General features: G+C 44.6%; 1 protein-coding gene across 2 annotated transcripts in view; it reads left to right on the top strand.

Annotated features, from left to right (window-relative positions):
* The window catches only part of LRRC20 (leucine rich repeat containing 20), a 244,459-nt gene that overhangs the window by 25,130 nt on the left and 205,396 nt on the right, over positions 1-13,933 (top strand). For both annotated transcript variants that reach the window (XM_066600558.1, XM_066600557.1), the window contains exon 2: positions 1,617-1,726. In XM_066600558.1, the coding sequence (XP_066456655.1) occupies positions 1,657-1,726 (70 nt within the window). In that variant the 5' untranslated portion in view covers positions 1,617-1,656. The remainder of the gene's footprint in view (positions 1-1,616; positions 1,727-13,933) is intronic.

A 13,933-nucleotide genomic window follows, 5' to 3' on the forward strand; every position in this document is an offset into this window, starting at 1 on the left:
CTTTACGTACTTTTCGGGCAATAATTACCCGCGCTCCTGAGGAACTGCCCCCTACATGGGTAGGGAAACGCGTCGAGCGAGCTTTCCGAAACGTTCTGGTCAGCATCACTGACACACAATGAGCCCATGTGTTTAGCACCTGTATACACAATAACTGTGCTACCAATGGGAAGTCATTAAAAAAGTGCTCTAGCAACAAGAGTACACATAAGAATACTGTGCCCTAGTACAGGTACCAATTCCTGTTCCATATCAACATCTAAGTGCAAATAATCCTTAGACGTGGATATCACTCTTTCACCTTCTGGAGTTCTATCCTCTCTCATTTGTATGAGCGGCAGCTATCTCTAAAAATCTATCCGAGAGATACGTTGTCTTACATATATCCATAAGGGCCTATTCTTTGCCTATATGTTACCTGTCCTTTTTACGTATTGTCTATAAGTGTTATATGTGAGCCCACAATTTTAGAAATTTTCAATAAAAGTCATTATATTTTAATCTATATCTGTAAAGGGCTATAACCGTTGAAGCCGCTCCCGGGGTGGTCGCTATAACCGCTGAAGCCGCTCCCGGGGTGGTCGCTATAACCGTTTAAGCCGCTCCGGGGGTGGTCGCTATAACCGTTGAAGCCGCTCCGGGGGTGGTCGCTATAACCGCTGAAGCCGCTCGGGGGGGTGGCCGCTATGAGCGCTGAAGCCGCTCGGGGGGTGGCCGCTCCGCTATGTGCGCTGAAGGCGCTCCGGGGGGGGGGCGGCCGCTATGAGCGCTGAAGGCGCTCCGGGGGGGGGGGGGGGGCGGCCGCTATGAGCGCTGAAGGCGCTCCGGGGGGGGGGGGGGGGGCGGCCGCTATGAGCGCTGAAGGCGCTCCGGGGGGGGGGGCCTGCCGCTATGAGCGCTGAAGGCGCTCCGGGGGGGGGGGGGCGGCCGCTATGAGCGCTGAAGGCGCTCCGGGGGGGGGGGGGGCGGCCGCTATGAGCGCTGAAGGCGCTCCGGGGGGGGGGGGGCGGCCGCTATGAGTGCTGAAGGCGCTCCGGGGGGGGGGGGGGGGGCGGCCGCTATGAGCGCTGAAGGCGCTCCGGGGGGGCGGCCGCTATGAGCGCTGAGGGCGCTCCGGGGGGGCGGCCGCTATGAGTGCTGAGGGCGCGACCGCTATGAGCGCTGAGGGCGCTCCGGGGGGGGGCGGCCGCTATGAGCGCTGAGGGCGCTCCGGGGGGGGCGGCCGCTATGAGCGCTGAGGGCGCTCCGGGGGGGGCGGCCGCTATGAGCGCTGAGGGCGCTCCGGGGGGGGGCGGCCGCTATCAGCGCTGAGGGCGCTCCGGGGGGGGCGGCCGCTATCAGCGCTGAGGGCGCTCCGGGGGGGGCGGCCGCTATGAGCGCTGAGGGCGTTCTGGGGGTGTAATACGTTGTAACAAGTCCCAATGACACACGTTTTATAGGGTCACTGTTTTGTACATATCATGCACTTCCAGTTTCATGAGTATGGAAAGTTAAGGATACCACACAAAACCATACCACACAAAACCATGTCTAGAACGGTTTTCTTTCCCTGCTTTGTCATTGTTGTACATTATTTCTACACCACTCCAAATGAATCAATTCTGTAATTGCTATAGGTAAGCGCTGGAGGAACAGCTGAGACTGAATGCGAAAAGAATGGCAGAAGAAGTAGCCAAAATAGCAAGACGGGTCAATGAGGTGGTGGAGAACGGAGGAAACCATCTAGGTAAGTTGAGTCGTTTTTGTTCTGATATTTAGTATGGGTTATATAGATAATATCGGACGCAGGCGATGTTGTGAAGTGTCTTGCACTCCATGACTCGTGCATTAAAGAGGACATTTGTTTTAGTAAATGCTGTCATTCCCAATAAAATTACTATTTCTGGAGTACCTTCCTTTACACTGTGCTGACCTTCTGTAATGCCTCCTGGAAATATATGAATAAACTGGCAACTGGGTGTTACCATCCGCTTGTCAATGCAGAATATTTTTACACAGTCTGACACTATGCAATCAGTACTATCAGTGACAGACTGTATGAAACATGATAAATGGTAATATTCCATTGTTATTTCATGGGGAGTACAAGTATTTGTTACAGAGTGTCTGTAGAGCTTTAAACACAGACATTTGCTAGACCAACAACCAAAAAGATACTCCCCGCTGTGTCCCACACCGCTGCTCCGGGTCTCCACTGTGATGTCACGCTTATAGGCTGCCCCATCATGTCTACAGGATGTCGCAGGCACTGCAGCTCAGGGATCAGTCGCAGACTGATAATCGTCTCCTGTAAATGCATGCAGTGACTAACCGGGAATAAGCTGGCTGACCTTTTATCTACAATGCTTGGGCAATCTCCCACAAGAGATCGTATCTCTTCACCGAGGACACAATGAGGCAAGTTTTTCTCTACAAGTTGTCCAGTGTTTGCCATATTTAGCCATAAATGTACACGGTTATTTTCCTTTTTGGCTTATTACTGTTCCATGTAGGGCTAATTTTTGATTTATGAACAGATGGGTAGAAGATCCCTGCTATTCTGTCCATAAACACATCTGGATAGACATTTTGTTCTAGTTACATCAGGTAAAATGAGCAGTAAGATCTCTAAGGGCTCCTTCACACTGGTGAGGATGATACCGGGCTGTGATTCACGGACCAATATCGCCCTCGCAATCCTAAAAACCCCTGGATGTAAGGCGTTTTCACATGGAAACAGCCTCCCATCCCTGCTGGGGTTCCCTTTATCCCCGCTGTGGCTGTCACAGCCGTGGTAGGGGATAGCGCTGTTCTCACACTGTTTTCAATAGGGCCGGCGCTGCTGCCACCCACCCCATTGAAAACAATGGGCAATATCGCAAAAAGAACGGACATGCTGCGATGTGTTTCCTGCGTAGCATCACATCTCAATATGATACCGTGCAGGAAAAACATCGCACATGTGAATGAACTCATTCAATAGAATAGGTTTCTGATTTGTGTGTCTCGCAACGCACAAATCTCGCATGATTTTCTAACCAGTGTGAAGGCAGCCTAAGTTCCTCTTGGAGGAACATCTCATCCTCAGAGCATTTCCTTCATAAATGAAGAAATTGTCCAACCAGCATTCCTAGAATAGGTGCTTGCCTGTGTTGGCTTTGGGCTAGTAAAAGGGAAGGGCTAGTAAAAGGGAATTGCCTGTAGTAGGTTTTCAGTATGTGCTGTAATTGGTCTTTTCCTTCCCTAGTCATTTGGAGGCCCAAAAACTGCCCGTAAATTCAGATCCTTTGTATTCAACCAGTCCTTAAAATGAGACCAATTTACTGAATGGGGCATCAACTTTATATTGCAGCCACATGGCAACAAATTGGTCGTACTAGTGGCTGTGCATGTTCTCTTCCAGCTACCCAAGATGTAGGCAGGTATGCAGTAGGACACAAGATGAGCCCATCATTGTCCGGACCCAGGGGGAGTGTTGGCCATCAAATGAGAAATGATTAGGTCGGCGAATGAGCGAAAGCCTCACAACTCTAAATTTATTTTGATGTGCAAACCCAAGACCTCTTCTTTTTTCTAAATCATAGACCACTGCAGCCAGTCGTTTGTGATGAGGAGAATGTGTAGAGACTTAACCCTTTCCAATCCAATTTGTATCCTGGTTTTCCTAGGGGGCTTACTCTTTTTCTGCCGTTATACAACGGCGCTATATGCTGGCTAAAGCCAGTACTGCATGAGGTGACACATTGGATAGGCTCCGACAGCAGAGAGGCTGGCAATATACAGTAAGAGAACCCCGATGGATGTCTTCCAACATCGGAGCTGTACAGCCTTAAATCCTAATGTCTTCAGAGGTCAGACAGTGGATTGGAAAGGGTTAAGATAAATGCTTACGGGGAGACAATTGTCGGGTACATCAAGTTTTTTTTTTTACCTTTTTAAAAAATATATAACATGTCTTTAGATGAAAGATACACAAACTGGTATATGATCCATATATTTGCCTAGTCAACTGGTGAGACCCTGATTACCCAACACAATGGCTATGCCACCTAGTTTAAAGGACTTTGTCAGGGATTTTGGAAATTTCCCTATTGATGAGCTATCTTCAGGGCATGGAATTCAACGGGAGCTGTGCCTGCAGTACCAAACTGTGCCACTGCAATATGAACAGTGCTGTTGTACTGACAGCTGGACTGGAAATCAGCTAATCGTCAGCGATTGACATGTCAGTGTCCTTGGATTACGGATTTGAAAAAATGTCTATTATTCATTTATCAACACTTCAATTTTTCAGCCGAAGCGCTCACAGGGTTACTCTACAAATGGATTGAACACTCTGAATCTAGCTGATGGAGGACCATATCAGGAGATAAGACCCCGGAAGGATATCCTGACTATCCTAAAAGTGATCCTCTGTTTTTTTTGTTGGTTTTACGCTCGTATTATACACAATGAATATATACGAGTGTGAATGAATCAATTAAAACCAATGTGCTTTCGTTGACTCCATTCACCGCGTATTACGTGTGCATAATACACGATTTAATTACGCTTGTATGAGCCCGTGCTAAGGGCTCAGTCAGACGAGCGTTTTTGTGCACGCATGTTAGATGCGCTTGCGATTTGCATCTAAAAGAACCAATGCTTTCCAATGTAAGCGGTCACATGCGGTTTTTAGTTAAAATTTGCACCTGCAAAAGATAGGACCTGTGAGATCCAATGCAGCCGGTCACACCATTTCTTTACTACATGCAATGTGTGATTTTAATATTTCTTCTTTTTTTCTCACGCCTACATTCCATGAAAAATTTGCTGGTCTGACTGAACCCTAACGGGGTATCACAGTTGTGAATAGATTAATGTGCTGCTGTTAATTCTAAGTCCATCAAAGTTACAGCCTTGATCTAAATATTTGGTCTCAGAAATGCCAGAAATGCCAATAATCTACATGTCATCCTTGTACTTACCAATGCTGATACAGGAGGATTTACTTATGAGCATTGATAACATTTCTATTATTTGACCAGCAGGTGGCAGTCTGTCACTTCTAAAAAGTATATCTGTAGCTTTACTTGCTTGTAAACAAAAACGTCACGGGTAAGAAATACCCGATCTGGATGATTCTGTACTGCTGTGTTCATGAAATGATGGTTGCAAACACAAAACCCTCATCTTCTGTGCCGGACACAATTGCAAGAGTCCTGTTTGGGGACGAGGTGTATTTTTTAATGGGGTTGCATATAATGTGCTGTAGAACTTTTGTTACATTTTTTTGGGAGGGAGATGGAAAAAAGGTGCAGAAATTCCTCCATTGGTTTTGGGTTTTGTTTTACAATGCTCACTATTTGGTATAAAAATCACATAATAACTTTCTTATCTGAGCGGCACGATTACTGCGATACCAAGTTTATAAAGATTTTTTATTTTTCCTACTTTACACAATAAAAACACGTTTTTAAAGAAAACCTGCATCACCGCGTTCTAAAGCCAGCTTCACACGGGTGTATGCGTATATGTGCGTGAGTGAGCGAGCGCACCGCTTTTGCAGAATGAATTATGCTTTTTGCGTGTGGTAAACAAACATGAACATTTGCGTGCGGTAAACAAAGGTGCACCGATTGAAATGACTAATTAGTCTCAGTGATCTCCAGATGTGTTCTTTTTCCAGCGGAATAACGCAGTGTTTAACGTATCTTTGTGTATTGCACGTGCATTTGCGCATCACCCCTCCCCCCCCCCGTTTACTTTTATGGGGATCCTTTGTGCGGAAATATGCAGAACAGTGAATAAACCCAATGGGTTCTGTTCTCTACGTATTACATTCGCAAATTTTGCCTGCACAGATGCACCCTTGTGAAGCTGGTACAAGGGCCGTAGCATTTTTGTTTTTCCAGCGATGGAGCACTGTGGGGGTCTGTTTCTTGTGGGAAGAGCTGTAGTGTATATTGGTACCAGTTTAAGGCACGCGGGACTTTTCGATTGCTTTTTGTTGCATTTTTTGAGAGGCAAAAAAAAGAAAAATGGCAATTCTGGCATTTTTCTTTTTAAAGTATTTTCACGACATCCACCATGCTAGATAAATAAAAAATCTTTTCATTGTTTGGGTCGTTATGACTGTGGTAATACCCATTACGTGTTGCTTTTTAAATTTTTTTTTTTTGTTATTTTATTCCTTTTCCGCCACAGGGCATAAATGTATGTCCTGGCAGAGAGGTACTTAACGCAGCAGGACATAGACTTATGCACTTGGGATAGCGCGAGATCAGAAGAGATACCGCGTTATCCGGCAGCTGGAGCTGGCTGTCACTGATAGCGGACCTTCCCCAGCAACAGTGGGGGTGCATCAGGACAGCGACCCCCGCTGTTAATCCTTTCCCTGCTGCAATCTATGCAGATCGTGGCATGTAAAGGGTTCACAGAGGGAGCGCGCTCCCTCTGTGAGGACACCGGACTCTTGAGATGTAATTGCGGATATCCCGATGGGTTGCCATGGCAACAGAGGACGCCAAATACAGGCGTCCTGCATTGCCAGTGCCCATGATCGCTAATAAAAGCGATAAGGCATTGCAGGACAGAAGTCCTGCAATTCCTTATCATAACGATCATAGGTGCAATTGTACAAGTCCCCTATAGGGACATAAAAAATGTATAAAAATAATGTAAAAAAAGGAAAAATGTAAAAAAAAGCCCCTTTTTCAGCTTTTTCCCATATTGGCATAACATTAAAAAAAAAAAAATCAAAGTCCCATATATTTGGCACCGTTGTACTGTACAATAAATTGAACATTCTTTTTATCCTGCATGGCAAAAAGCGTAAAAAAAAAAAACTAAAAAACTGAGACAAAAAGCTTATTTTTTTCATTTTTGCCTCCCAAGAAAATGGTACCAATAAAAACTACCACTCATCTGGCAAAAAATAAGCCGGCCATGGAAAAATAAAAAAGTTTGAGGACTTTGAATGCAGCGATTTAAAAAAAAATCATGATATCCAAAAAAAGGGTTTTTTATTGCGGAACAGTGGAAAAAACTAAAATTAAAAAAGAAAAATGTTCCTATCGTTGTAATTGTACCGACCCCCAGAAAAAAATTTATTGTGTCATTTGTGCTGCATGATTAATGCTATAAAAAAAAAACAACAAGAAAAAAAACAACGGAAGAATTGATGTGTTTTCTTTCCTTGCTATCATAAAAAAAATTCTAGAAGTTTTTTAATATAGTCTATGTATCCAAAAGTGGCACCAATAAAAACTACAGTTTGCCACGCATAAAACAAGCCTTCATACGGCCATTTGCTGTATGAATCGTTACGGATACGACTGTACCAAATATGTGGGATTTTTTTTTTATATGAACAGGAAAAAAACACAAAGAAGGGATTTTTTAATACTTTTTTTTAATATTTTCAGTTTTTTACACTATTTTTAACTTCTTTTTACACTTTTTATATCCCTGTTGGGGATTTGTACCATAGCTTCTATGATCGCTATGATAAAGCATTGCACAACGACTGTCCTGCAATGCCTCATTACTTGTATTAGAAATCATAGACAATGGCAACCCTTCGGTCCTCCACGATTAGATCGCAGGGGTCCGATGACGTCACAGAGAGAGCACCCTCCCTATGTGAGACCTTTACATGCCACGATCTACATAGATCGCGGCATGTAAGGGGTAAGTCGCTATCCCGATGCACTCCCGCTGTTGCAGGTCTCTTCTGACTATGCACTATCCCCAGGGTGTAACTGTACGTCCTGTTGTGTTAAGTACCCCACTGCCGGGATGTACACGTATGCTCTGTGGCGGGAAGAGGTTAAAGGCTTTTTTTTGTCAAAAAAAGCATATTTTTGTAAACTGGCCTTTTTACTTTAAATTACGCTTAAATGGATTTTTTGACACTGTTTTTTTAGTCTCTGACGGGGACTTGAAGATGCGATTGCTCGAACACTAGAATAGTACACTGCATTACTTATGTACTACATTCTACAATGCCTATGATAGCAGCTTAAAAGATTTCATAGGAAGCGGGGCCTAATAGGCTGAGTTACATGGCAGACATGGAGGCCTTTGGCAGGCTATTGGTTGCCATGGGAACCTATTGGCACTTTGCGCATGGTGCAGATGGGTGACAGAAGGACTGAGCTCCCCCGTCATCTGCTTACATGCTGCAGTCGCTAATGATTGTGGCATGTAGGGGGTTAAACTGCCAGGATTTGAGATTTCTCCACTCCTGGCTGTTAGAGCATGAGCCTGGCTGTCAGTAGTCAGCCAAGCCACCGCCTTAAAAAGATGTATGTGCAGGTGTCCATTAGTGAAGTCCTTCAAAAGGCATACGGCGGTCTCTAATGGTTAAATCCAACGATAGCGGTGTATATCCTGTACTCGGCTTGTTTGGGCGGACTATGATACTCTTTTGACCCCTCTGTAGCCTGACCGGATCTCTGCCTCTGCATTTATCAAGCACTGCAGGTACTTCATGTCTTCCCATTTATAAGCTGCGCCCTCTGTACTGGATCCCACATTCCGTCCGCTCTCTGCATTAACTCCAGCTTATCTTGAGACTTCAATTTGGATTTTGTCTTTGGCGCTGCGTCCGTCTGGTTTTGGAGGGAATAAATAACATCCGTGTCAGTTCTTTGTATTGACCTTATATTTATCCATACAAAGTTGAAGCTTTTCCAATCTCCTACTTAGAGTCCTCCTATCCGCTTATTAGTCTAGTCACCTTCCTTTGCATTCTCTCTCCTATATTATTTTTACAGTGTTGGCTCTCAAAATGCAACTTCAAATTCAAGATGAGACCTTAAAAGGGATTTATAGAAGGACAGAAAATGCAATCTTTTATCTCTTTTTTCATAAGCCCTGAAATTGTATTTGCCTTTTACAGCTTGTTCTTGACATTGACTGCTGCTTAGTTTGCTAAGAACCAGTACAGCCAAGTCCTATTCTAGTTTCACTTTATTTAATGTGCAGGAAGTTCTGGAAAAAAGCCAAACTACAATCCAACATTCACAGATGTTTTTAGTTAAATGTAAATGCTCTTTAACCCCTTCACACATTACCCCGTAATACTCCTGTAACCGGCCATACTAATAGAGCACAGTAATGGTGCAAGTGCAGGAGCTGTGTGTACACCATCACTTACCGGTTGTATTATTGAGCCAACACCACTCTATAATGGCCAAAATCTGCAATAACACGGATCCCACCAGTTTAACCCCAGAGACAAGACTTAATAGGCCACATGTCAGTGCAATTCTGACATGCATAATGCAATGAAATCCAGACGTATTGCAGTGTGTTATACAGTGGAAGCGATCAGTTGATCACATGTTCAAGTTACCTACTGGGCCTAAGAGGTTTTTTGAAAAAAAAAATTCTAAGTAATCAGGGAAAGCTTTTTTTCTTCACAAAGACCTTTTATTATGACAAAAAAATGAAAAACTCCATAAAAATAAAAGCTGAAAAAAAATACTTGCTGTTTTTTGTTCTTTCTCTTCCCCAAGTTAATCATATGCACTATTAAAATGGAATCAATGAAAACTACAACTAGCCCCGCAAAAAAATAAACCCTCCTGAAGCTCCGTAAATGGAAATATAAAAAGCTCCATATTTTGGAATGCGGTGACACAAAAAAGATGTTTCTTCTGCAGAAATAGTACAACATAAAAAATCCACTGGATAAATTGGGTCTAGCTATAATCGCCCAGAATAAAGCCTACTTGCCCTTTTAGGTGACTTTTTAGATACTGTGTGTATCCATGAGGAGTAGCACTATATCTGGCCATTATACACTATCTTGACAAAAGTATTGGGACACCCAAAATCCTGTGCTGTTAGACAAAGGGGATGTGCAAATCGGGTGTGTAAGTGTTAGGTATAGAGATGAGCGAGCACGCTCATTTAAGGCAGCTACTCGAGTATCGCTCTTCTCGAGTAACCGATTACTCGTCCGAGCAAATGCGGGGATGGGTGGGCGGCGGGGGGGAGAGTGAGAGAGATCTCTCTCTCACCCCCGCCGCCTCCCTTCCCCCCCGCATTTTCTCGGTCGAGTAATCAGTTACTCAAGAAGAGCGATACTCGAGTAGCTGCCTTAAACAAGCGTGCTCGCTCATCTCTAGTTTGGTTTAAAGGAGAGTATCACACTGGCATATCCCAGTACAGAAACCACCTGAATGTCAAAAGATTCAGAGTTGACAACGGGGTCTTGTGGTGGGATGTCACCTGAGCAACCAATCCGTACAGGACATTGCAGCACTTTTGGCCCTTGCAAAGTCCACTATTGGCAATATTATTTCGAAATGAAAAAGATCTGGTGTGTGTGCGGTGTAGACACATTCAGGGAGACCTGATACACTGACAGAAGGATAACGAAGCCTCGTATGAGCTGTAAAGGCGCACATTGTCTGCTGAAACACTCACTCAGGAGTTCATAGGGATCTGCAATTGAAGGGTTACCATGGACGAGCGGCTGCACACAAGCCCAACATCACAGCAGTGAATGCACAGCAGTGCCTGTGATGGTGCTTACAGCGTCATTCTTGGACTCTAAATGAGTAGAAGCAAGTGTTGTGGACAGATGAACCACAGTACACTATTTTCCGATAGATGGCTGCACTTCTTCAATATGGCGGTTGCCTAAAAAGAGGTTTCTATGCCGCTACATCGTCCCAACAGTGAAGTTAGGAGGAGGTTCTGTTATGGTGTGGGGGTGTTTTTGCTGGGAAGAACTAGGGCTTTTGGTTATAGTGAAGTCCGCCCTCAACACCAATGTCGGACCCATTTAAATGACGTTGTCAGAATTCACAGCAGCATCTAAATGGCTAACGGCCGTAATCAGAGTTTTCTCTGATTGTGGCTGCTGCAACAGGTGATACCCGCCATGTATAAAGTGTGTTTGGCTCCCGATCCCATTCCATACAAACCCCGCGCCCATCCAACATTTGTTTACGTCAAATCATATGAAAGGGTTAATACGAAAAAAAAAATTCTAAGCACAAGCTAAGGGTGCATTCCCACGAACGTATATCGGCTCGGGTTTTCACGCCGAGCCGATATACGTCGTCCTCCTCTGCAGGGGGGGGGGGGGAGGATGGAAGAGCCGGGAGCAGGAACTGAGCTCCCGCCCCCTCTCTGCCTCCTCTCCGCCCCTCTGCACTATTTGCAATGAGAGGAGGCGGGACAGGGTGGGGCTAAGTTCCGCGAATTAGCCCCGCCCTGCCTCTCCCCATTGCAAATAGTGCAGAGGGGCGGAGAGGAGGCAGAGAGGGGGCGGGAGCTCAGGACCTGCTCCTGGCTCTTCCAGCCTTCCCCCCCCCCCCCCCACCTGCACACGAGGACGACGTATATCGGCTCGGCGTGAAAACCAAGCCGATATACGCTCGTGTGAATTCACCCTAAGTATTGAGGTATAAGAGAAGCATGTTGAGGCAGTTAAGACCCCTCAGATAATGACCTAAACAGCCAATATCAAACACTCGGTAGGCTGGTTATAGGAAGTGTATATGTAAGCTGTCCATTAGTCCTGTTGGAGAAACCGTCCTCAGATGAAAAATCCATAGCATCTCTTTTATATAGCAAAAGTCTGTTGACCTCATCTCTGATTTGTTGTCCTGACCCCCTCAAGAGCGATGATGATGTCATTGACACCAGGTACCTGTGCCCATTGTAACCAATTACCAGATAAGTTCAGCTCAATCTGTCCCGCCTGTTTGTTGATCCATCATCGCTGCTTCAGTAGAAGTTGATAGCAGTGGAGGCTCAGACATCAGCAGAACGGGAGCAGTGTCAGATTGGTTAAGGTGCATATGGCTTTTTGTCTTTGTACCAACATAAGCAAGTTTCAAAAACATTTTGGGGTCTGGATTACCCCTTTCATTTTTATACTTGCCAAGGTTTGTGTTACAACCGTGTGGGCAACCTAGGCACGGGGCCGACACGATCGCGACCAAAGGAGAACTAGGTACGCACACTGGTTTCTCCGGGGTCACACGGTTTTCAGGCAAACTGACCCTGTTCTACACAGGAGGATGGCAAGGCCCTACCTAAGCGGGGACATTGCCCCAATAAGGGCAGCCCAGCGGTCTTCAGATCTGGGCCCTAGCTGATCCTAGGAGCCACGCACCAGAACAGGACACATTCACATACCACATGACAGGGACTGAACAACAGGACCCACAGAGCCGAAATACACAGCATACAGTAGCCAAAATGCAACCACTAGTAACCGATAGGAAGCTGAATATCAATACCAGGTATTAGTTGACATTTTGTACAAAACGTGAAAGCTAGCAGGCCACTTTACAGCTCCTGGTTATACTGCTAGTCCCTACACTAACCAGGAGTCCAGCAGAACCGGACAGAGTTCACACAGAACGCTGCAACAGGACAGGACACAGATCGCAGGTCACACAGCAAGCTGACACAAAACTGACAGAAAATAAACAAACAAACGGACATGAACCAGCAAGACACAGATCACACAGCAAACTTCAACAGACAAGGATTCATGACTGCTCACCCTGAACACCAGACAGAGACTGACCAGGAGCTGGGTTTATATGTGAGCACAGATCCAGGAGATTGGCTAGCAGGAAGAACCACACCCAGCCAGCTTAATCATTAACCCTGAGAGTGCTGTGCTGCTGGAAGCACAGTAGTACAACATGTCTCAGCAGCACACGTAACAGTTTGAAATGAGAGTATGATGTGTATTTTTAACTACATATCATGGGTCACCACAGGCAATATTATATGTTATAATCATTATTAAGTTCAGAAGGATCGCTGATCCGGGGATTAATCTGATTGCTATATTGGAGTCAGGAAGGAATTTTTTTCCCTTGAGTGGGGAAAATTGGCTTCTACCTCGTTGTTGTTGTCTTTTTTTTTTTACTTCCTCAACATGGGGGGGGGGGGGGGGGGGGTAATAGGCTGAACTGGTTTGACATATGTCTGTTTTTTGGCCTAACATACTATGTTACTATGATTCGTTGACGATAAATGCCCCGGATTGTATAAGTCCTAATGTCCCAGGACATGAAACTTCTTTCCCAACAGAGGCACTCTATCAGAGTTTGCTTCATTAGGGCCAAGCCTGGGGTCATTAAGGTTAGCACAGTGGTTGGCACGATAAAGTGTATTTAATAAATATTGTTTCAGTGTAGAAGAGCAATGATCACCCAACAATTTGTTGGGAACAAATCATTTGCTAATGTAGAACACATCACTGACTGGTGTACATGTCACATTCATTGCTCTTGTCCACATAGGAATCCCCAAAAACTCCCAAAAAGTAAACTTTACAAGCAGCTGTCTCAAAATGGACAACCTCTCTAATTCACAAATGCCATCGAGAAGCTTTATACATTGATTACCTGTAATTACATATCAGCAGGATTCTCATTTAGAACTGCAATAAGAGGATATTGCAGTACTAATGGCACTGAATTAGGGATTTAGTTTCATGAATAGTAGCCATAAGCTGATGATAAATTTTCACAGAGAAATTACATAAATCTATTAACATTTTATAAAATAGTTCTTTTAGAATGTAAATGTGAATTGGTGTGACCAAACACTCCACAGGCTAATCTGCATGTTACTGCGAGAAGGAGCAGGGCTGTGTCTTAGAAATAATTATTAGGGCTTTTATGTGTAGTAACGGGACTTAGTGTCTGCAGAGCTAATTAGAATGCATGTTATAGCCCGATGTTGAATACCTGACACTTACCTAATCCTTTCCTCAAATCCCTGTGTTTGCTATGCAAATCAAACAAGGCTTTCAATCTTCAATTACAGTTGGGACTAAATATACTGTAGAACTTTGATCAAGAGTTTAAACCCGGTAAGAATTGGTAGTTGGTGTTCAAAGACACTTTTATGTTTGTGCATTTTAAGTATGTCAATGCATGTACAGTTCCCATTAGTGTACCAGCCAAATTACAAAAGAATTTGA

Source organism: Eleutherodactylus coqui, chromosome 4 (genome assembly GCF_035609145.1).
Source record: "Eleutherodactylus coqui strain aEleCoq1 chromosome 4, aEleCoq1.hap1, whole genome shotgun sequence".
Taxonomy (NCBI): Eukaryota; Metazoa; Chordata; class Amphibia; order Anura; family Eleutherodactylidae; genus Eleutherodactylus; species Eleutherodactylus coqui.